Raw genomic sequence first — 24051 nt, 5'->3', positions numbered from 1 at the left:
AGTCATTAGTCATGTGAATCAAATGCTAAATTTCAGCCTGTCTCTCTTCTAAATGCAGTTAGGAACCTTCTAAACCTTTTGTGTGAAGCCAGGAGGGAAAACAGTCTGGCAGATTCTGACAAGCATCTCTTCCAGAGCACATTTGTACTCTGTTAAGAAGCTTGAGCCAACTACTGCTGGGTTGTCATGGCAACAGACATACACACCACTTACACATCAGCTTCTGAAATGAGCACAAAATAACAAAACCTTCCCGATAAGATGGGATGGGAAGTGAAGGGCAACATCATTGCTGCAGCCTAACTAGACATGTTCTGTCTTCTAAAGAGCTCTAGCGGGCATGCTGCCCTCTTAGATTGTGTCATATTTAAAAGCCACTGGAAAATTCATAGGATCTTCCCTACTCTGTGTTAACTTCAGGACAATTCAATCAGTTGCTTTCACCAAATTCCCATTTCCTTTTCAAGCCCTGCTTACTAATTGATGTCAAACATTATTACAGTAATTGTAGGGGGGAAAAGAAGTGCCTGTTTTGCTTATTCCTTCAGGAAATAAATTTCCCTAATTTTCCATGGAGATTTTGTAGGGCACTCTTATATATAGGCGATGGAACTAGATGAGGAAGTGGTCTGTCATAGACCTACAGAAAATGAAGTTAATCATAGTTTGAAAGCCTTCTCTTTAAAATGCAGTTTAAAAATAAACAATAAATAGCTATTCACTCCAGTACTTCCTAAGGTATATGGCATCAACAATGGAAAGGAACCATATGAAATAAATTCACAATGATGAAAAATTTAGACTGAGTGGAAGCTGGATCCCTGAAGGTAAATCTTAGTGATTTAAAGTTGAGAATAAGGAGGGAATGTATCCCCTCCATTAGCCTTGAAGGGAAACCACAGGAGCTCTATTCATGAAAAGTAAAATTAGCTGTATGTTCAATTTTCATGATATTTGCTATTGCAATAAGCATTCCACAGCATGATTAATTGCTGCTGAAACACCTAAGAGGAAAGTGAAGGAAGGAAAATGAAGCGTTTGATCATTGAATGACTAAACAGTCATGAATCCAGGAACATTCAGTGACTAGAGATGGAGTGAGCTTCGGATGCAATACCTGACTAAAAGTTCCATTTCTAGTGGTAATAAAGTCCCTTCAACTGATGCATCACTCTTTTCCTTTCTGTAATTGTGAACATGCATCAAATGAGCTCTGACCTTAAATTGTCAAACTACCTCCTTTCAGTTGTGCTTTTCTATCTTGTAATATAAAAAGCACTTACTGACTCCAATTTTTAAACTCTGATTCTTTAAAATTCACATGAAACAGACATTCTACTACTATATCTGAATGGATCAAATGTATTTAATCTCCAGTCTAGGGTAGAGGTATAGTCAAAGCTACGGTTTTCCAGCAGTCATGTATGGATGTGAGAATTGGACCGTAAAGAAGGCTGAGGGCCAAAGAATTGATGCTTTTGAACTGTGGTGCTGGAGAAGACTCTTGAGGGTCCCTTGGACTACAAGGAGATTAAACGAGTCACTCCTAAAAGAAATCAATCCTGAATATTCATTGGAAGGACTGATGCCAAAGCTCCAATAGTTTGGCCACCTGATGAGAAGTCCCAACATTGGAAAAGACCCTGATGCTGGGAAAGATTGAGGGCAGGAGGAGAAGGGGGTGACAGAAGATGAGATGGTTGGATGGCATCATGGACTCAATGGACATGAATTTGAGCAAACTCCAGGAGATAGTGAACGACAGGGAAACCTGGTGTGCTGCAGTTTATGGGGTTGCAAAGAGTTGAATATGACTTAGCAACTGAATAACAAGGATTGTCAGGGCTTTTGGCATAGAAAGTGGGGATTGGGAAACCGAGAAAAAGATGAATATATATATATGTCACTCATGAACTTTTACATGGGTGCCAGAAACTTATGTCATAGTGGCCACAAAATAGGAGTCAAATGAACATAAAACCATGTTTACTACTAGAAACAAAAATTTTTGAATTTATGGTGAGAGAGGGATGGAGAAAAGATGGAAAAGCATGTCTGGTTATTCCCTTCCCCTTCCCTTCATTACTGAGCTTGAGCTTTGGTGACTCCATTACTGGAGGGTATTTATTTAATAGCTGGTTTCACCCTACTGGGTACTTTCTCCCCCTTCTGTCATTTTGTAATACATGCCAACTATCTCTCTTTCCTTTCTTTTTGCCCTGAAAAAAAATACAATGAATGCATACAGAATTATTGGTACTGAAAAAAAATCAAGTGTGTGGTGGTGTTTAGTTATTGCTTTTTCTCTGCAGACCACTGTGTGGTAGAGGGCAATTATAATTGATTTAGCCAGGAAAGCTATTACTTGGAGAAGTGGAAAGAATAACCCATATTGGTAACAAAGACAGTAACAATGGGTAGAACTCAAATTTACAACATGCATTTCATTCTCTTCCTGACTCTATCATTTCTCTCTGTGGACATATGCTGAGCACCTGCTGCTGCTGCTGCTGCTAAGTCACTTCAGTTGTGTCCGACTCTGTGTGACCCCATAGATGGCAGCCCACCAGGCTCCCCGTCCCTGGGATTCTCCAGGTAAGAACACTGGAGTGGGTTGCCATTTCCTTCTCCAATGCAGAAAGTGAAAAGTGAAAGTGAAGTCGCTCAGTCATGTCAGACTCTTCTCGACCCCCTGGACTGCAGCCTACCAGGCTCCTCCATCCATGGGATTTTCCAGGCAAGAGTACTGGAGTGGGTTGCCATTGCCTTCTCTGTGCTGAGCACCTACCAGGAACCAAAAGTTGCCAAGCACAAAGTTACAAAGAGAAATAAAATCTTATTTGCCCTCAATGAGCTCAAAATCTAATAGGAAAGAAAGAAATGTAATTCTATTGCTGGAAAATAGGAAACAAAGCTGTAAAATATACATAAATCCTGAGAAAATTCCAAAGGTGACAGAAACATAAATGTTCTTAAAAAAAAAATTGAGTTGAACAATCCTTGAATAACAATTGTGTTTAGTGACAAGGACCCATAACAGAAATTTAGATTTGCCGATAAGTTAAAAGTTGATCATTACACAAAATTGCTTAATACGGAGCTATGCTTTTCTAGAAAAAATTATATGAGTGGATAATGTATTAGATCCATTTTGTTATTGCTGAGTTGCTAAGTCGTGTCCAGCTGTTTGCGACCCCATGGACTGTAGCCTGCCACACATCTCTGTAGATGGAACTTCCCAGGCAAGAATACTAGAGTGGGTTGCCATTTCCTTCTCCATGCTTCTTTCTATTAATTTCTGAATATTTTATATTGGATTTAGAAAAACTATAAAGTGGCGCCACCTGGTGGTCACTACCCAAAGTGTTTGAATTAGCCTTGCTAATCAGTCACTGATGATCATTATTTCATGAGAATTTCAAAATTTTATAAATTCTGTTATTTCTTCTACATTCATTAGCTGTGATTCCTTCATCATTTACTTACTGAAGTATAGTTCATACAGAGGAGAAAGTACAGATGTGTAGCTTACTTCCTTCAAACTTATTTTTAGGATAATAAATTAGTGTTTTAGAAACCTTCAGAGGTTGTAAATGCTTGTGTATATTTCATTAAGAACTTAAGATTGTTGTATATTTAATGTATTTCAACTAATAGGAGACATTCTTTTTTTTTTTTTTTGAGACATTCTTTTTGATGCCCAAACCGTACCACCTTTGACCAATGTGTTTATTTTTAACACAAATACTCTAATAGGTAGCAAAGTTGTTAAGTTGTTACACTCTCAGGATAAATTCTTACTACTTTCAAGGAGGTCAATTTGACAATATGTATCAGGAGCATTGGGCTTCCCAGGTGGCTTGGTGGTAAAGAATCCAACTGCCAATACAAGACACAAGAGGCTTGGGTTCCATCCCTGGGTTAGGAAGATCTCCTGGAGTAGGAATGGCAACCCACTCTAGTATTCTTGCCTGGGAAATCCCATGGACAGAGGAACCTGGCTGGCTACTGTCCATGGGGTCAAAAAACAGTCTGACACAACTTAGCAACTAAATGAAAACAACATCAAGAGCCTTAAAGATATTTATAGTCTTTGATGTATACCCTAATATCACACTTAAAGAAATCTTTTCTATGAAAATAGTCGGGTGTTGATAATATTTGTACAAAGACAGTAATTCTAGCGAACAATTAGAAAGCAATGTCAATAGGTTTTGATATATTTGTATGATGAAATATTATAGCTACTATGTGAAAAATCTAGTTTTTGAGGAATTTTTATTATCATAGTAACATTTTATGATCCTATATTAATTCAAAGAAGCAGACTACCAAAATCTTATATACATAATATTATCCCAATTATTTTATACAAATATGTACATAAACAAAAGTCTAGTAGGAAGATATACTTCAAAATGTTAATGACAGTTATATCTAGATGGTGGATTACAGAATTTTTAATGCCTCCTTTGCACTTTTTTATTTTACAAACGATCTTCAATACTATGTATCACAGCGTGTATGTGCACACTAAGCCGCTTCAGTCGTGTCCAATTCTTTTTGACCCTGGATGTGTAGCCCACCAGGTTCCTCTGTCCATGGGATTCTCCAGGCAAGAAAACTGGAGTGGGTTGCCGTGCCCTTCTCCAGGGAATCTTCCCAACCTGGAGATGAAACTTGAGTCTTCTGCACTGGCAGGGGCTTCTTTACCACCAGCGCGCCTGGGAAGCCCATGTATCACAGTAGAAGCTAGTATTGAAATTTGCTTGTGGGTAGTGCTGACTTGTTATTTTTTGAGTAATAAACCACCAAAGTAAATGTCTTTTTCTGTGTTAGTAGAAATTGTGCAAAAAAGAAGGAATATTTTTTTTCTGAACCAAAAGTTCATTCTGACTTAAAGAATGAAAATTGAATTGAGTTGAATTTGAAATGAAACACAGAGGCGATGTGTTTTAAGCCTGGTGTACTGCAGTCCATGGGGTCACAAAGAGCTGGACATGACTGAGAAACTGAACTGAACTGACTGAAGATCTGATCGTTGGAATTAATTATGCTTCTCCAAAAGTCAATTTCTCCTGTGCTATCCAATGAATCAATCTGATATTCTGGCTTGATTCTTAATGTGAATGAGAGCATCAGCATAGATTAAGATGGATGTGTCTGCCATTTGTAACAGGTTTCCACAGGACATCTCCTCCCATCAGTTCCCTTCTTGATACTGACAGTTTCTAATTTTTGACATCCTGATGTCAAGTTGTCTCACCACCTCTGGTCCAAACCACTTATTAAGCCCTTAATTTCTGCTTTTCCTTATTACCAAAAATTATTTGTGAAAGTATTCAATGTCAAAAAGTTAGATAACCCTGAAGAGCTAAAAAAAAATAAAATTCACAAATCATTCTGTCAAAACATTTTAACCACATTGCATAAATCCTATTTCCTGGACCTGCGAGCTCTTTGGGGATAAGATTCTTATCAAGTGTATCCTTTGTTTCCCTTGTCCCTAGAATAGTACTCATTTCCTGGGTGTTCACTCATGGTGAAGGAAGGGGAAGAGGAGGAAGAAGAGAGGGGAAAAGGAAAGCATTCCTGGTCAGGCAACTACATGGAAAAAGGCCTGGTTGGAGGGATAAGCTCTGGTGTTAGAGAGGCTGAGGGGACACAGCCCTGCCTAATATGAGGGATTAGGTGTAAAGTTATGGGAGAAGGTTTCTAGCAAATATGGCAAGACTGTGAAGGGTCCCAGCAGTTGGCTGGAGAGTTTGTCTATAGCATGAGTTGGTAAGGGACCAGAAGGAAATCTATCTTACTATATGAAACAGCCCTGCATTTCTTAATTCTTTGAATCAAATAATTGATTTATAATGAAAGTTGGTGGCAAGAGGACCTACACATTAGACTTTTTAAAATGCTCTATAACTATACAGAAATAAATCCATAAATTTAATGAGATTAAATACTTTTTACCTAGAGGAGGGCATGGCAACCTTCTCTTGCCTAGAGAATCCCCCTGGACAGAGAAGCCTGGCGGGCTACAGTCCACGGGGTCACAAAGAGTTGGACATGACTGAGCAACTAAGCACAGCAAAGCACAGATACTTTTTAAGGTACAAGTTACATGGAATAAAATTCATCCTTTTTAGTGTACAGTTCTATGAGTTTTGATAAATGCCTAGATAGTATAACCCACATCACAATCAAGATTTAGAAGAGTTCCATCATAAGAAAAAGTTTTCCCTCAGACCTCTTTGCAGTCAACCTCTCTATCCAGCCCTTGGCAACCAAAGATTTGTTTTCTGTCCCTATCATTTTGCTTTTCCCAGAATGTCATGTGAGCTGAATCATCCAGTGTGTAGCCTTTGGAGCCTGACTTCTTTCATGTAATCCATTTGAGAATAATCCATGTGGTTGCACGTATCTGTCCTTTTTTCTATTGCTGATTAGTATCTCCATGTATAGAGGTACCACAGTTTGTTTAATCATCCATAATTTAAGGGCAATAGATTCCTTTTTAATATAACACGAATACTGTACCTTTGATCAGCCCAAATAAGATTTCTAAGTTTTAGAGATCTATTCACTAATTGTCAAAGACACCTGAAGACAGGAAAAAGAGAAAATCCAACCACAGTATAATTTTGGAAATATGAGTGTCGCTGTCCAGTAGACTCATTTTCAGAGCAGTCAGAGAGACGAAGAATGACTGACGGTCTCCAGTACTGTGCCCTGGAGTGGCCTGACCCACCACAGTGTCCCTCTAGGACATGGAAAGCTATTTTCTGAGCTTCTAGCTGCATATTTGAAAAATGAAGTTTCTATCCTTTTTAGGTTTACAACATCCTTGGAGACCAAGTCTGTGACTCTGGGTTACATATCATTCGGTGAGTGATGAGACATGTGATCATAATGGAGGGAAGAAGAACCAAGAAAAAGAGAAGACAGGCCGGGGAGGAAGGGAGTGGACAGGGAGGGTGGAGGTGTGTGTCTGGCTCTCCACTGAGCTGGCATGGGAGGCCCTCTCTGCTTCATGCCCCCACCCACAGGTTCTGGTGCTCACATGGGTGGTGGGAGTTCTAAGAATCTGATTGAAGATATAGTCAGAGGTGAAATGGATCATTTAAAAGCTTCTACTTATTTAGTGGTTTGGTTCTTCTAGACAAAGAATTCAAAAAAAATGGCATGTGTGGTAAGTCGCTTCAGTCGTGTCTGACTCTTTGCGACCCCATGGACCATAGCCCACCAGGCTCCTCTGTCCATGGGATTCTCCAGGCAAGAACACTGGAGTGGATTGCTGTGCCCTCCTCCAGGGGATCTTTCTGACCCAGGGTCAAACTCACCTCTCTTACATCTCCTGCATTGGCAGGCAGGTTCTTTACCACTAGTGCAATGGTGTTTAAATTTTCTGCTATTTGGGGATAATACCTTGGGTTTATATAGAAACTTCCTATTGAACAACAGTGGTCTGGGAGGCCAGAGCTGGGGGAGGACACTGGCTTCCCTGGTAGCTCAGATAGTAAAGCGTCTGCCTACAACCCAGGTTTGATCCCTGGGTCAGGAAGATCCCATGGAGAAGAAATGGCAACCCACTCCAGTATTCAGGCCTGGAAAATGCCATGGACCAAGGACCTGGTAGGCTACAGTCCACAGAGTCATAAAGGGTCAGACACAACTGAGCACCTTCACTTTCACTTTCTAAAAAATTACAGAAAACAAAAAGAAAGCTCATTGTATTCCCTTCATTTCCACCCTAGAAATACTTGTGCCTTAAAAAGAGGGAAATGTAAAAGGTCTTTGGAATTTAAACTGAATTTATGAAGACAAAGAAATTATCCTTTTACTCTTTTCAGAATATAATTGATTGAAATAAAACTTAGTTGCTGGAATTAAGAAGACCACACGTTTGTCTAAAGGAAATGCACACAGGGTTTAAAAAGATATACTCCCTATGATATGATGAATACGAATATTTCAACATGGCTTTGGAAACTCAGATTTTGGACTTTAAGGAGCCATCACTCCCCCGACACAGGCCCTCCAGTGGTCACTTTTGTTCAAGAAGAGTAAGAAGCAGATTTTACTAGAAGTCAAGAATCAGAGCCATGGGAGACTGAAACTTGGGCTTGAATGGGAAGACTGGGATGTACTGATGAGCTTCTTTCTGACTCTAAGTGATGTTTTCTTTGTCCTTTATCTCAAGGTATTTTGAAGCCAAATTCTAAGCATATTCATGAACGAAAGAAACTGAAGAAATTGCCTGGGATTAAGAGTTACAAAGACTTGGTTTTTCTGAGTCACGGGTGAGCCATTTTTGAAAGGACTGTGTTCAGAAAGACAGTTTTATAAATGAATGCTATGTATAGGTAAAATTAAAGGTAAACAAAAGTATAAAATGCTACATAAGAGGTTTTTAAAATTTCCTAGTGCTGTATGGTTAATCAAGGGCTATTGTGTGTGGAAGAGAGGGAAGTTGCTTCCATTGCTTGTATTTGGCTGTTAGTGCATTTTTATTAGATATTTATATGGGTGTGCATTAAACCACAAGTTGAATGGAGAGCTGAGTTCTGTTATTTCAAGTCTCACAGGTTCATATTTATGAAATTCACATAAAGATAAGCTAAAGTCGACATTTGCTTAGCAGATAAAAATAAAGGACTGAAGGGTAGATTGAAGAGATTGATCTTTTAGAGCATTTTGGAAGATCAATATGCAAACAATGACAACACTAATTATAAATCCTTCTTGTTTCTCCTGAAAAACAAGAAGCCTCAGAATTTCTGGAGACATGAATTTTGTTACTCTATTTTGAATTGCTGTAAATTTCTCTTTTTACCGTCCATTTTTAAAACGGAAAAAAATCAATGTATACTTTTAAAGAAAACATTTGTATGAATTTAGAAGATGAATTCCCCAGCAGTTTCTTCACTGTGGCACGTAGGATGTTTCAGTTGTGGCAGGTGAACTCTTAATTGAGACTTACGGGATGAAGTCCCCTGACCAAGGATTGAACTTTGAACCTGGGCCCCCAGGAATGGGATCTCGAAGTCCTACCCATTGGACAAGCAGGAAGTCCCCTCCCCAGCAATTTCTTTGACTTGGTGACCCTTGGTATAGTCTAGATTATAGCTGTCTTAAGTGAAAGACCTTGACAATTTTAGAGAGAGTAAACAGAGGAATATAAAGAAATATAAAGAATATAAAGAAAGACTACAAATAAAGCTGAGCACCGAAGAATTAATGCTTTTGAACTGTGGTGTTGAGAAGTTCAACACCATGAACTTGAGAGTCCTTTGGACTGCAAGGAGATCCAACCAGTCCATCCTAAAGGAAATCAGTCCTGAATATTCATTGGGAGGCCTGATGCTGAAGCTGAAACTCCAATCCTTTGGCCACCTGATGTGAAGAGCTGACTCATTGGAAAAGACCCTGATGCTGGAAAAGATTGAAGGCAGGAGGAGAAGCGGATGACAGAGGATGAGATGGTTGGATGGCATCACTGACTCGATGGACATGAGTCTGAGCAAGCTCCGGGAGTTGGACAGGGAAGCCTGGCGTGCTGCAGTCCATGGGGTCGCAAAGAGTTGGACATGACTGAGTGACTGAACTGAACTGACTGAGGCTCGCGGTGGCCATGTCACAAATGGCAGACTGGGAGCGGAGTCCCTTCTGAGTACAGAAAAGGTCATTTTCCCATGAGCGTGGGAACGGCCTTGAACCGAGTTTCTGCTAGGGAGGAAAGGGGCCCTTGAGTGTTGGTCACCACAACCTGGAGCAGTTTTAGGTCTCGCTCTGCTCTGTTCTATGCTTCAAAGTGCCACCTGGGAAGGCGCAGTGGTCAGAAGCCACCACCAGGATGGGAAGCTCACTAAACAGGTGGGAAGAGGCAAGTTCCCTGGGTCAAGGGGGTCTCTAAACAGGGCTGGGGCCCTGGAGGCAGCAGAGCTTCCGGTTGTGGAGGGGAGGCTGGGGGATTGGTTTTACTTGCTTTTGGAGAAGACAGGGGACACTGTCTGGTCAAGACAAGCACTAGCTCTGAGCCCAAGGTGTTCAGGTTTCTTTCTAAGTGGTCCTCACCACCCCTGTCTGGCCTAGAAAAGAATCCAGGGACTCAGGGTAGATATTTCATAGATTTTAACATTTGGTCGGCGTTTCCCCTCCATATATTTCTCAATCACCTCTACATTTAGCACAGCACAGGAAGATAGTGTTCCCAGCAGACAACAGATACCTCTCTGACTGCAATCAGACATCAGGAGCCCTGCAATTCACCTTCAGGAGACTCCCAGAGCTGTGTGCATTAAAACTGGGCCCACATTTTGAGATGTGGGAAAGCATGGTAAGATGGATTTTTCTGAATAGACAGTGCAGGAAGCTGGAAAATTGACTAGATTGAGAGCTGATTTGGGATTGAGTCCTGGAGGTAAAGATTCTTGCCATGAAAACCTCTTTGGACTTGTACAGAAATGACTTTGAATCTTGGCTCTGTTCTGCCACTCAGTAGTCCTTTAACTTCTCTGAGCCTCAAAGTCCTCACCTGCTAAGTGGATACAAGGACCCACCTCAAAGGGCTGGGATGAGGATCAAATGAAAGAATGACTCATAGAGTGCCTGGCACAGTGCCGGGAAGTGCTGGTAAGTGAGGAGTGACGGGGAGAAGAGAGTTTGGTTTGATGTGGGAAGAGGAAAAGTGAGACTTGGGCTGTGTCTAGGGACCGAGGGGCCATCATTTCCTAATACAACCTGAGGCAGGAGAATCCTGGAAGCAGTTACCCTGGAAGAGGTGTTGTAAGAAGGGGTGCACAAAAAACCAAGTGCAAACTTCTGGCTAGGTGAAAAAAGAAAGAATATTGACTGCACAGAGAGGGTGAGTAGTCTGACTGATGTGTCCCAGATGACGAGAGGTGAGACCCGAAAACAAATCCCATGCCCTTGGTGGGGACACTCACATCCGCCCTCCACATCACCTTCTTAAGATGATACAGAAATGGAGACCGCATTAGGGGTAAGGGTGAAAAAAAAATGTAGTCTCTCCCTGAAGATTATGCTGCTCATCTTAAAACCAGGCAACTTCATTTTAGCTGTGGAAGAGATAGCAGGAAGTTGATGTCTAGTCCTTTGAGAGAGTGATAACGATGTGTGGGCTGCTCAGTTAAAAGTCAGACTAAAAGCCTAAAGCTAAACTGCATGATTTCCTGAAGAAATCAACGGGTTCTTTCACTCTTTTCCTTCTGTGTGTGGGATGTTATTATTTTAGATGTGAAACACAGAATTTTAACTTGCTTTAGGGAAAGAAAATGGAGGGAGAAAGAATGGGCCAGTCAGAGCTCTTCAGCCCCAGCAGGACTCCTGGCTCCTCTGCAACTGTGTGAGCTTGTCAAGGCCAGTAGGGCCTCCATAGAGAACGGGCTTCCCTCTCTCTCGTTCTGGTTCTCTCCGCCGCCGCCCCCCCACCCCCACCCCACACCCACCACCTTGCCTCTGCTCCTCTATGTCAGCCTGGATTTAGGTCTCATATTGGGAAAAACAATCCCTGACTTGTCTCTGCAATCACATACAGTGTTACAGGAAAAAAGGTAGGGTTGATACTTTCTGAACCAGAATCATTTACTGATGATAATTTAAAAGGTAAATAAAGTAACCCTGAGTAGTTCCCACTAATACTCCCAGGGCACAGACAAAGCACATCAGGACTCCAGAGAGGTTCCTTGTCTCTAATTTGTCTAGAGCTTCTGGAGATGGGAACAGAGCCAGGAGGACCATGGAGACCCGAGGGGTTGTCCACTATGGTAATCACTGTTTGCCCAGGCTTTTTGGGGATCAGGGATTTTACCACCTGCACATGATTATACCTTATAAAAATACACCCAATAATAGATCCCACTCTGCAGTGAAGATGCACAAATGTGCATGCAACAGCACGGATGAATCTTGAATGTATTATGCTAAACGAAAGAAGCCAGACTCAGAAGGCTACAGCTATAGATTCCATGTAGAAAACATTCTGAAGAAGATAAAACTATAAGAACAGAAAGCAGACCACTGGTTGATGAAGGCTTGAGTTGACTACAAAGGAGCATGAGGGAATGTTTGAGGTGGTGGAACTTTTCATACCTTGATTGTTGTGGTAGTTACACAACTATAGATGTTTATCAAGACTCACACATGCGTGTGTGCTAAGTTGCTTCAGTCGTGTCTGATTCTGTGCTATCTCATGGACTGCAGCCCACCAGGCTCCTCTGCCCATGGGATTCTCCAAGCAAGAATACTGGAGTGGGTGGCTGTGCCCTCCTATAGGGGATCTTCCTGACCCAGAAATCAAACTGGCATCTCTTACATCTAACCTGCATTAGCAGGTGGGTTCCTAACCACTAGTGTCACCTAAGAAGCCCAAGACTATACACTAAAAAATGGATGTAAATTAAACCTCAAAAAACTTGATTAATTTTTTTTAAAAAGAACCATTAACAAAGATTAAATGACACACACACACACATATATATATATGTATATATATATATAAGTATTTAGAGTGAAGTGTGTGGATGTCTATAACTAACTTTGAAAGCATTTTTGCTTTGTTTTGTTTTTAATTTTTGGCTGTGCTACAGGGCTTGTGCAATCTTAGTTCCCCAATCACGGGTTGAACACAGGTCCGAACCAGTGAAAGCATGGAAACCTAACCACTGGACAGCCAGGAAATTCCCTGAAAGCACTGAAAATAAGATTTATTCATGGATTGATAGAGGGATGGATATATGGATAGGTATAAGATAAAGCAAGTATAGTAAAATATTAGTGGTAGAATCTAAGTGGTGGTTATTTGGATAGTCCCACTATAATTCTTTCAACCTTTCTGTATGTAAAAATTGTGCTTATGAAATCTTGGAAATCATTTAAAAATACATCTAACACATTCCTTCATCATCTGCACCACTTAGAGGGTGCTTTCAGGCCCACAAAATTGCTTTCATAGTTTCTGACAGCTCAAAGAAGCATCTTTTCTCTCCCTTTGAAACCATCCTGACAGAAGTAAAGCTTCCTCTTGGTCCACAGCGGGGAATCTCTTGAGATTATTTGCAGGCTCATTTGCATGTATTTGCTATCCTCCTATTAACACAATACAAGCAAGTAAGTTCTTTATGGCTTTTTGTCACTTGCTTGAACACTGAAGAATTGGATTAATTTGACTCTATTCGTACAAAAACTTCAGGGAACAAAGCTCTGGGCAGCAGCAATTCGGATGGTTAGCAAATATCCCAGACTCTGTTTTTCTTGATCTCACCTAGCTCTTTTTTGGGGGGAGGCTCTGGTTTAAGATGCCTCTTTCCATTACATTCTATGATGAAGATCCATGCTAATCTACCCTGCGGTAAGCACAAGGGCATCCTAGTATCTTGCAAACCAGGTACCAACCTGTGATGGGATAAGGAATGGTTGGACTTGTGTTCAAATCACCCTTCGTGTGGTGGGGGATGAAAAGATTTACCCTTCATAGAGTGTGTAGGGATAGTTTTCTGAAAGTAGATACACAAACCCACTCCTGATTACCCTGATCTTTTAAACACACCACATTATTATCTGAGTACAGACAGGGCAGCACAGCATGGCTGGAAAGTCAGAGACTACCAGGTTATGTGAAAATTAAGTGGACTGTTCAGTCCCCATCCAATTCAATCCACTTTTATAATTATAATAATTTTTAAAGTATATTTCAGTGAATCAGATTAGATATATTCAAAATGCCCAAACTCTGCAGGCCTCCATTTGAATTTGACTGTATCAATCCAGTCTAAAGATTATTTATGGATACTGACTGTCAGAAAAGTACTCAAGTTATGTTGTTAAATGAAACAAGCAAGTTGCAGAACAGAGCCCATGAAAATAACATATTGATCATATTTTAGAAAAAGAAATGGGAGCACTGTGCTGTACGATGAGGGGGCTGGGAATTCTAGATGACTTTCCCCTGCTCTCTTATGTGTTTTTTTTTTCCCTTTTTTAAAAAGATTTACTTAATTATGGCTGTGCTGGGTCTTCGGTGTTGCACCCAGGCTTTCTCTCGTTGCAGTGAGTGGGGGCTACTCTTCGTTGCAGCGCGTGGGCTTCTCGGTGCAGTGGTTTCTCTTGTTGCATAGCACAAGCTCTAGGCACTTGGGCTTCAGTAGTTATGTCCCGTGGTATGTGGAATCTTCCTGGACCAGGGATCAAATCCATGCCCCCTGCACTGGCAGGCAGATTCTTTACCACTGAGCCACCAGGGAAGCCCTCATATGTTTTTTTTGTATTGTGTGGTTATTATACAACAAAGACGTAATAGTTTTGTGTCAGATCAAAACAAACTAAAGACGTTTAGTTTGTGTTTAGGCTAAGATGGTTTCTATCCCCTAAGACTCTTCCCCCACCTCCCCTACCCCATCCTAATACACTGGCTTAATTCTATGGAGAAAGTCTGCAATTTTGGTAATTTTCTGCTTCCAACCGGAGTCCAAGATGTTATTCCAGTGATTAACTTTGGGGCTCTTTAGATCTCTCTACCACCAACCAATCTGAGGATTAAAGGCTTTAAGACCCGCCACCAAGCTCTGAGTCCTCTAATCCCACTGCTGTTTTCATTTTTTAAATTTTAGTTAGTTGTATTCAAATTTGTTTCTTCTTCCTCTCCTTCCTCTTTTCCTCCACACTCTCTTTTTCCATCCTTGGCTGGAGACAGCTGAAATATCTGTCCAGGTCAATGTACATACAAAGAGAGCACTTTCTCAATCAACAGAACCCCCTTGAATTATTCAAAGTATCTCCTGTTCTCAGGTTTCCAGTCCTTTTTTTCCTTGACAGTATAAGCTGGAATGGGGCATTTGGCAGTGGCACTCCAGACTCAGTTGTTCAGGCAGGAAGGACGAGGGTAAGACTCCCATAGAAATAACTAATATTCTGCATGATGAGAAAATAGGTAAAGTCATGTTTGAAGTGATATAACCAATTCTTACACCAGTATGAATACTAGGCTCCCTACGACAAAATATAGCCAAATTCTCAGTAACTGGCAGAACAGCTGGAAAACAGGATGTGGAACTGGGGAGAAACTCAGGCCCCAGGGAGCTGGCCTACCTGCTATCTGGGCTGAGGCTGTTCATGGGCAACTTTAAGAGATGGCTAGACTTAAACCTGGGCTTCCCTTGTGGCTCAGTGGTAAAGAATCTGCCTGCCAATACAGGAGACTTTGGTTCAATCCCTGGATTGGGAAGATCCCCTGGAGGAGGAAATGGCAACTCACTCTAGTATTCTTGCCTGGGAAATCCCATGGACAGAGGAGCCTGGCTGGGAACTACAGTCAATGGGGTCGCAAAGAGTCAGACACAACTGAGCGACTGAATACGCAGCACGCACGCAGACTGAAACCTAGGATAATACGTGATCTGTGGATTACAGAAATGTTCTTGAAGGCTTCTTTATTTGCTTTTTTATACTTGAGGTGACCCCTTGCTCACTTCCTCCCAAGTCTTTATGTTTATGGCTTTCAAGGAAACAGAAATCAAGAAAGGAACTCATGGGGTGTAAGACAGGACAGAACCACCATGGAAAACAGTATGACGGTTCCTTTAAAAACTTAAAACAGAGCTACCATATGATTCAGTGATCCCCCTCCTGGACATGTATCCAAAGGAAACTCTAATTCCAAAAGATACATGCACCCCAATGTTCATAGCAGCACTATCTACAATAGCCAAGACATGGGAGAAACCTAAATGTATATTGACAGATGAATGGATAAAGGAGATGCGGTACGTATATACAATGGGATATTAGCCACAAGAAAGAACTAAATAATGCCATTTGCAGCAACATGGATGGACCTTGAGATTAACATACTAAGTGAAGTAAGTCAAACGGAGAAAGACAAATATTGTATGAAATCACTATATATGGAATCTAAAAAAATGATGCAAGTGAAGGTACAAAACAGAAACAGACTCAGACAGAAAACAAACTTATGGTTACTAAAGGGGAAAAGCAGGGGGTGCACAGGGGGATAAGCTAGGAGTTTGAGATCAACAGATACAAACTATGTATAAAATAAGTTCCTACTGTATAACACAGAGAACTATATTCAACATCTCATAATAAGCTATAATGGAAAAGAATATGAACTATATATATATATATATATATATATATATATATACACATTCAGTTCAGTTCAGTCACTCTGTCATGTCCAACTCTTTGCGATCCCATGGACTGCAGGGGGTCGAGGACAGCAGGCCTCCCTGTCCATCACCAATTCTTGGAGCTTGCTCAAACTCATCTCCATCGAGTTGGTGACGCCATCCAACCATCTCATCCTCTGTTGTCCCCTTCTTTCCCTGCCTTCAATCTTTCCCAGCATCAGGGTCTTATCCAAGGAGTCAGTTTTTTGCATCAGGTAGCCAAAGTATTGGAGTTTCAGCTTCAGAATCAGTCCTTCCAATGAGTATTCAGGACTGATTTCCTTTAGGATGGACTGATTGGATCTCCTTTCAGTGCAAGGGACTCTTAAGAGTCTTCTCCAACACCACAGTTCAAAAGCATCAATTCTTCAGTGCTCAGCTTTCTTTTTAGTCCAACTCTCATATCCATACACACATATATATATACACACACACACACATACATCTGTAACTGAATCACTCTGCTGGACACCAGAAACTAACCCAATTTTGTAAATCAACTATACTTCAATCTTAAAAAAAAGAATCGAGAAGACCACTTTGTATCAGCAACAGCACCACAAGGAATTTGACATTTGGGAGCAAGTCTAATGGTGTCAGAACAAGGGCAAGCAAATCAGGAAAGGCAACAATATGGCTTCTTCTCTGGTCTAGGATGTTTGGGTGTCTGTACCCAGGCTGAAAAGCTCAATCTGCAGCCATATGGCTTCCCCAAGCTGGTGAAAAATCCTGAGGGTGAGGAGCCCTGGGGAGAAATGTGAGAATCGTTCCAGCCCGACAGCACGTCTGCCGACCCTCCCCAGATAACAGGTGAGCCAGGAAAGGCGATAGTCAGCCAGACTGCTCTGTAAGCTGATGCTGGGTCTTTGGCAAGTACTAGTCATCTGCCAAGTGGGCAGCCCTGCATGGAGGCAGGCACCTTTCCTGCACGGGAAAGGTGCCCTGCATACTGCTCCATCCACTGGCCCCCTCTGTGGTCTGCCCAGCACCAACCGTGGCCTCCATTTCATCTAGTGACACAGGTATTTAGAAGACTCCAAGACTTTCCTTTGAACCAGACTGCCTTCCAAAGCCACACTGCGTAAGGAACAACCGGCTGGGTTCTTCTTACCTCCAGGCGTAGGAGAGCCGCCAATCTAGGAGAGCCCTCCTTCAAAGTCACACCTGCACTCCCAACCACTGTCCAGAGACAGGTCTGTGGAACTCAGACTGCTGCCTACCGGTCCCCTTCATGCCCCATGATGATCAAGAAAACCACCACACTGAGTCAGGGAAAGGGCCAAACCAGACAACCAGAGACAGCCATGTCACATTAACACTGGGAAGGAAGTGACCAGTGGTATCTTGGGGACAGCAGCATTCCTGACTCCCAGACGTCTATCAGCTGTGTCACTGTTGTCCTTTCAGGGACAAGAGAACTGCCTCCATTGTTTCCCCTGGGCCCGCAGAGGGTGTCGCCTGTAGTCTCCATCAATGCTCTCCCCAGATGCGGGGCAAAGCAGTAAGTTCCCCTTGGCCTGTGCCACCTGGATGCATTCACTTGTACTGCAAACTGCTGGGGATGCACCGTGGGTGGAAAACACCCTGGCTTCCCAGATCAGGAGTTAGTTGCACCCCCAGGAGCCAGAGTGGTTTTCCCCTGGCAGGACTGAGTTGCCTCCTGCCTCGCATGGTGCAAGCTGGCCAGATGAGGGGGTAAAGTGGTATGATGTTAGGAGCTAAGGAAGAGGGGGGCTGCCTTCTCCAGCATGGCATTTCCCTCCAGACCAGAGTGTGGTGGTAGCCATGGCAGCCCCTTCTCCCTGTCCCAAATGTCACCCCTACCAGTCTCTCGGACCCCAAAGAGCTGCTGCTGCCATGTGTCAAGCACTGTGGTAGGCGCTTGACGTATTTTATCTTTTAATTTCCCCAATAACATTGCAAGGTTGGTGTCATTACACCAACCATTTTGGGCTTAAGGAAGTGGACATTCAAAGAAGTAGAGGGACTTGCCCACAATAGCTACGATGTAGAAGAGGGATGTGACCTCCCTGTTATCAATGTTTATACACTTTCCAGGTTTTCTCTCCTTTCACCATCCCTCAACCTTAGCAGACTCAAGGAAAGTCAGGGTCATTCTTATCTGTGCCCACCCCTCACGGCCAGACCCTGAGCGGACACTGCCATCATTCAGAAAGCCGGGCGCCCGCTTTGCTCTATCTGGACCCCTTTGTACCTGGGGAGGGCTCAGGTAGGCAGCGTGATAAGGTTTTCAGGATGTCAGATAAGCACCTCCTCAAGATAACTGCCCACCATCACATATTTGGGGCTTTCTCTGCTGGTATCTTTTATTTTTATTATTTTCTTTAGACAATTGATTTAATTGATGGCTTCTTACAGCTCATACGTTGGTTTCATTATTTTCCACCCCACACAATTATAGACTGTAAATCATGTAAATATCTCATTACAGACTCTGGCAGTGAAAAGAAGAAGTGAGAGGGACTAGGGGAAGACTGGTCTTCGGAGGTCACTGCTTTAAATATACGTTTGATTGAATTCAAACATTTTCAAGTACGCTAGGTGCCAGAAGTTTTGCTAAGGGTTACCGGCTTTAGGGGAGCACATTAAGAATTGTATTCTACCTGGGAGATGTGAATGCAAACTATGTATTAAATCATATTAGGGAATCATCATTCATTTTATTATGCAGTTAAATAGAAAAAGGCCCTTAGTTTTTAGAGATGCTCTTACTAAAATATTTAGAGTTGAGATGTCATAATGCTTGTAATTTATTTTAAACTCTTTCAGCAGGAAAACAGATGAAGCAAATGTGGCAAAATTAATAACTGTTAAATTAGATGATGGATATATGAGATTCATTGTATTCTCTACTTTCCTGAACATCTGAAAAATTTTCACGGTAAGAAGTAAAAAAGAAAAACAAAGCTTTCCTGAAGCTCAAAATCAAAGTTCTATTGCAAGGATGACAAATGGTTTTGTAGTAAGCAGAATTCTAATATGTTCCCATGATTCCTGCCCCTGGTGTACATTCTTTGTATAATTTCCTTATGTAGGGTGTAGGCAAGGCTTGTGAATATGATTAGGTTTTACTTCCATGATTAGGTTCCAGTATATGGCAAAGATTTAAAAATTTACACATGCAATTAAGGTCCCAGATGAGTTGATTTTGAACTAAACAAAAAGGAAGTTGCCCTGGGTGGGCCTGGCCTAATCAGATGATCCCTTTGATGGCAAGATTACAGACAGCAACAGACACTCTCTAGTTGGCCTTGAGGAAACAGAACTGCCAAGTTGTGGAGAGGGCCCTGTGGTAGGGAATAGTGGGTAGCCTTTAGGGAGCAATGGATGAGGCTTTGCTCATCCCTCAGTCCTAAAACGACAGGGAACTGAATTCTGCAAACAACCACTGAACTCGAGGAAGACCTTGAGTCTCAGAAGAGACTGTGAGCTTGGCTAACACCCTGACTGCAGCATTGGGAGACCCTGAGGAAAAGACCCAGCTGATTCATAACCAATCTCCTGACTCATGGAAACGGTGAGATAATAAATGTATGTTGTTTTCAGACAATCAACTTGTGATAATTTGTTGTGAAGCAATAGAAAAAACAAATTCACATTTCAACTGTCGTGGCAAGTCTAACTGATTACAAATAGCAGCATTATATTGGAAAGGATTCTAAGACTGGGCATAGCCTCCTTGGGAAAAAAAGAAAGACAGAGAAAGTTGTGGTTGATTAGCAATGTCTGCACGAGCATGAAAGGGGTGAGCTGTACCATGTGTACCTCTTACTGCCATTCAAGGTTGCTTGCTGTATTTAAGGAAAAAAGAGTTATTTTCTGTTTTTTTTTTTTTCCTCAATGACAGAATAACCCAAGGGGCAACAATGCTAGGGTCTCCTAGGGTCACCAAGTTAGAGGGGATGCTAACTTGTAAGAAAGGACTCAGAAAAAGAGGACTGAAAAATTATCCCACACAGATCCTAGCAACTGATAAACAATGTCTAGGATGAGCCTTGCAGGCTGGTGTTTGCAGTGAAGGCTTCTCCATTGTTCCTTCCTTCTTCACTGTCTCCACTCTTTCTCCCTTTCCATGGCCTCTAATTCTCTGCCTTCAGACATGTTCAAGGGTTCCATGAGCTGGATCCTGCTGCTATTTCTAATTCATTCTGACCCTAATACAGCAGGTCAGAATCCCTCCTTCCTCAGACACATAGGCCAAAGAAGTCAGAACTGGCTTACTGAATGTCAAGCGTGGATTAAACATTTATTAACAAATCATTGTTTCATATTAAATCCATGCAGACATCGTATCACAGTACCCAGATGTTAGTTTCATAATTTAAGTGTAATCAGTACAATGAAGCAGGCCCTTCTCCCAAGTTCTTGTTTTTAGAGGGAAGGCTGACCCCTGGGTCAGTATGTAACAAGGCAGATCACACTCCATCCTTTTTCGGTGGCACATCCCACAGCAAAGATGTCCTATTCTAAGGAACCACAAAACTGGAATTTAAAATCAAGCAGATGCAGATATAGTGGGGGAAGGAGAGAGTGGGATGAATAGAGAAAGTAGCATCGACATATATACACGACCGTGTGTAAAGCAGATAGCTGGTGAGAAGTTGCTGTATAACATAGGGAGCCCTGTTTCGTGCTCTGTGATGACCTAGGAGGGTGATATGGCGAGAGGGAGGGAGGCTGAGGAGGGAGGTGATGTATGTACAATTATGGCTGAATTGCGTTGTTGTATGGCAGAAACCAACACAAAACTGTAAAGTGTTCCCCCCAATTAAGGAATAAATTTAAATAAATAAATAAAATCAAGGTAGGTGCAACCAAAAGAAGCACACGAATAAGGTAAGACTCTGAAAAAATTAGCTTCTTCAGTTACATTAAAGAAAGATTTTGCGGGTGCAATTCCTTGTATCCAGGTGCCATTTGGAATCCAACCAGCCCAGCTTGCCCTCCTAAGCTAGTAGGTGGTCTTTATGTTCCTAAACCACTCAGTCATCATAATTTAACTGTCTTTTCCAGGGGCTTTTAACATGTAAGAAAGGATCGCCAATGTATAACTAGGCTTAAATACACTATGTGATGGGCCTTTAATGAGAACAACACCCAGAGCTTAAACCAGGGCTTGGTGGCCCACAGCTGTCACATTTTGCATTACAGCATACTATTGGCTATATTTGCAATTTACAGAATTAACTTCCAATATTTATACTTGAGAGCTTTTACTTAGAAAATAGTACTTTTCTTTTGCTTTTCTTGAAAAAAAATGGGAAATCTGACAACGTGTCAGACTCCGCATTCCTCATGCAAGTAATCTGATGGCACTGAATGGTGGGTGCCCTCCTAGATGAGTGCTTTCCCATGTACCACAGTCTCCACCATGCCCTATTGCCTCCTCAAACTGAGGCAAAGTGGCAATTATAATTTATCATCGTGGTTTCACTACTGTTTTTCTCACAGCAGAAATAAGAAGAGAATGAGCTATTCCTCATCACCATGACAATAGCCCTTTCATTCATTTACCTTAGCAGCCAGGCCCCTCTAACCTTTTGAATTTGCTGACATCTGAGTTAAATACACCTTTCCAGCAACAGACATATACCAATTTGTTACTTACTGATGCATAGTGGTTTTGACACATACATCCTTAGAATGCTTTCTCTTTCTCCGATTACTTCAATACTACACTCTCCCTTTTGATTACCTCACACCAGTCAGAATGGGCACCATCAAAAAGTCTACAAACATTAAATGCTGGAGAGGAGAAAAGGGAACCCTCCCACACTATTGGTGGGAATGTAAACTGATACAGTCGCTACAGAAAACAGTACAGACGCTTCTTGAAAAAACTAAAATAGAGCTACCATATGATCCAGCAATTCCACTCTTGAGCATATATCCAGAAAGATGAAAACTTTAATTTGAAAAGACACATGTACCCCAATGTTCATAGCAGCGTTATTTACAACAGCCAAGACATGGAAGCAACCTAAACGCCCATCAACATATGAATGGAAAAGAAGATCTGGTACACACATAATTTTATTCAGTCATAAAAAAAGAATGAAACATTGTCCATGGATGGACATAAGAGATTGTCACACTAAGTGAAGTAAGTCAGACAAAGACAAATATTATATGATATTACTTATATGGCAATCTAAGAAAATAATACAAATCAACATATTTACAAAAGAGAAATACACTCAGAGATACTGAAAACAAATTTAGGATTACTAGAGGGGAGAAGACTCTTGAGAGTCCCTTGGACAGCAAGGAGATCCAACCAGTCCATTCTAAAGGGGATCAGTCCTGGGTGTTCTTTGGAAGGAATGATGCTGAAGCTGAAACTCCAATACTTTGGCCACCTCATGCGAACAGTTGACTCATTGGAAAAGACTCTGATGCTGGGAGGGATTGGGGGCAGGAGAAGGGGATGACAGAGGATGAGATGGCTGGATGGCATCACCGACTCAATGGACATGAATTTGGGTGAACTCCAGGAGTTGGTGATGGACAGGGAGGCCTGGCGTGCCTCCCTGGCGATTCATGGGGTTGCAAAGAGTTGGACACAACTGAGTGACTGAACTGAACTGAACTGAAAGGGGAGAAGGGAAGGAGAGGGATAAATTAGGAGTATGTGATTAATAGATACATACCACTATATATAAAATAAACAACAAGGACCTACTGTATAGCACAGGGAATTACATTCAATATCTTGTAATATCCTATGATGGAAAAGAATCTGAAGCTGTACCACTGAAACTAACACAACACTTAAGTCAACTATAGTTTAATAAATAACAAATCAATGAATTAAATTAAAGCTTGCTTTTGGTTAGAGTTCCTCTAACTCAAAGGAGATCTTAGGATGAGTTTGATCATTTAAGAAACATATGATTGGGTCCTTAAAGGAAATGTGTCTCGCTGATCCCTGAGTTCATACATTTTAATTACACCACTGATGCCTGTTTGATTCAGACATTGCATTTTCCCCCTACTGTAAAAAACAAAAATTCCGACCCACACAACCCCTTGATTGGTATTAATATTTGCACTTTCTATCAAGGTGAAGAAATATAGAAAAGAGGCCCTTGCTTGTTACTAAATGAGAGGTAACTAAAAAGCATGTTTAGTTACCTCTCATTAGGACAGAGCTGTTGGAAGGACACAGGAACAGAGAGGAGTGGGTGAAAATTAAGAAAAGACCATTGGGAGAGGAGGCACAGGACACGAAGGAGTAGGTGTAGGGGGATGCTAGGAGCCTATTAGCAGAAGGGGCCCAAATGCCTGTGTTGAGGAAGGTGTGGGGGGGGGATGGTAGGGAGGAGAGGGGAGCGGGCAGCATCCGGACACTCACGGTTGAGCTGCCGCCTCCGGATCCGGTCCCTCCATGGTCTGTTTCTGATCCAGTGCAGTCGTGATGGTAACACCATGGTTCCAAAGCGAGGGTCTAACACCTCCTCATGGCTGGAGAACAAAAGTGCTCACAGCGATACAGGAAGTCAAGGCCAGACGTACAAAAAAAAAAAAATTTTTTTTGAGCCCTCTTCTTCTTTTTTTTTATATCCGAGGCTTCCGTTGACTTCTTTTATCTTGTAACTTGCCTTTTTTTTTTTTTTTACCTTCCCTTAACTCTGGACTGGCCCGAAGGCAGCTGCTGTGCTGGGCTGCCCGGCTCCGGCCTCCTGTGCCATGTTTTATGCATGAAGATGATGGGCTGGTAATTTATTCGTGCTGAGATCGCAGGGCTCCTGTGTCTGCCCCTGGGGGAGGTCAGGTGTATCTATCTGCAGGAAGAATGGCCTGAAATGGGGATCCCTCTCTGCAG

The 24051-nt window shown here is 41.9% G+C and overlaps 1 protein-coding gene across 3 annotated transcripts in view; it reads right to left on the bottom strand.

Annotated features, from left to right (window-relative positions):
• Nucleotides 1-23719, bottom strand: part of RIPOR2 (RHO family interacting cell polarization regulator 2) — a 211576-nt gene extending 187857 nt beyond the window's left edge. The window contains exon 1 of one of the 3 annotated variants that reach the window (XM_059880414.1): nucleotides 23581-23719. In XM_059880414.1, the coding sequence (XP_059736397.1) occupies nucleotides 23581-23656 (76 nt within the window). In that variant the 5' untranslated portion in view covers nucleotides 23657-23719. The remainder of the gene's footprint in view (nucleotides 1-23580) is intronic. The other 2 variants (XM_005223782.5, XM_005223781.5) reach the window with 2 other exon arrangements.
• Nucleotides 23720-24051: the final 332 nt, after the last annotated feature.

This window comes from Bos taurus, chromosome 23, assembly GCF_002263795.3.
Source record: "Bos taurus isolate L1 Dominette 01449 registration number 42190680 breed Hereford chromosome 23, ARS-UCD2.0, whole genome shotgun sequence".
NCBI lineage: Eukaryota > Metazoa > Chordata > Mammalia > Artiodactyla > Bovidae > Bos > Bos taurus.
The sequence above is the reverse complement of the archived record's forward strand: the minus strand, read 5'-3'. Positions and strand labels throughout refer to the sequence as shown.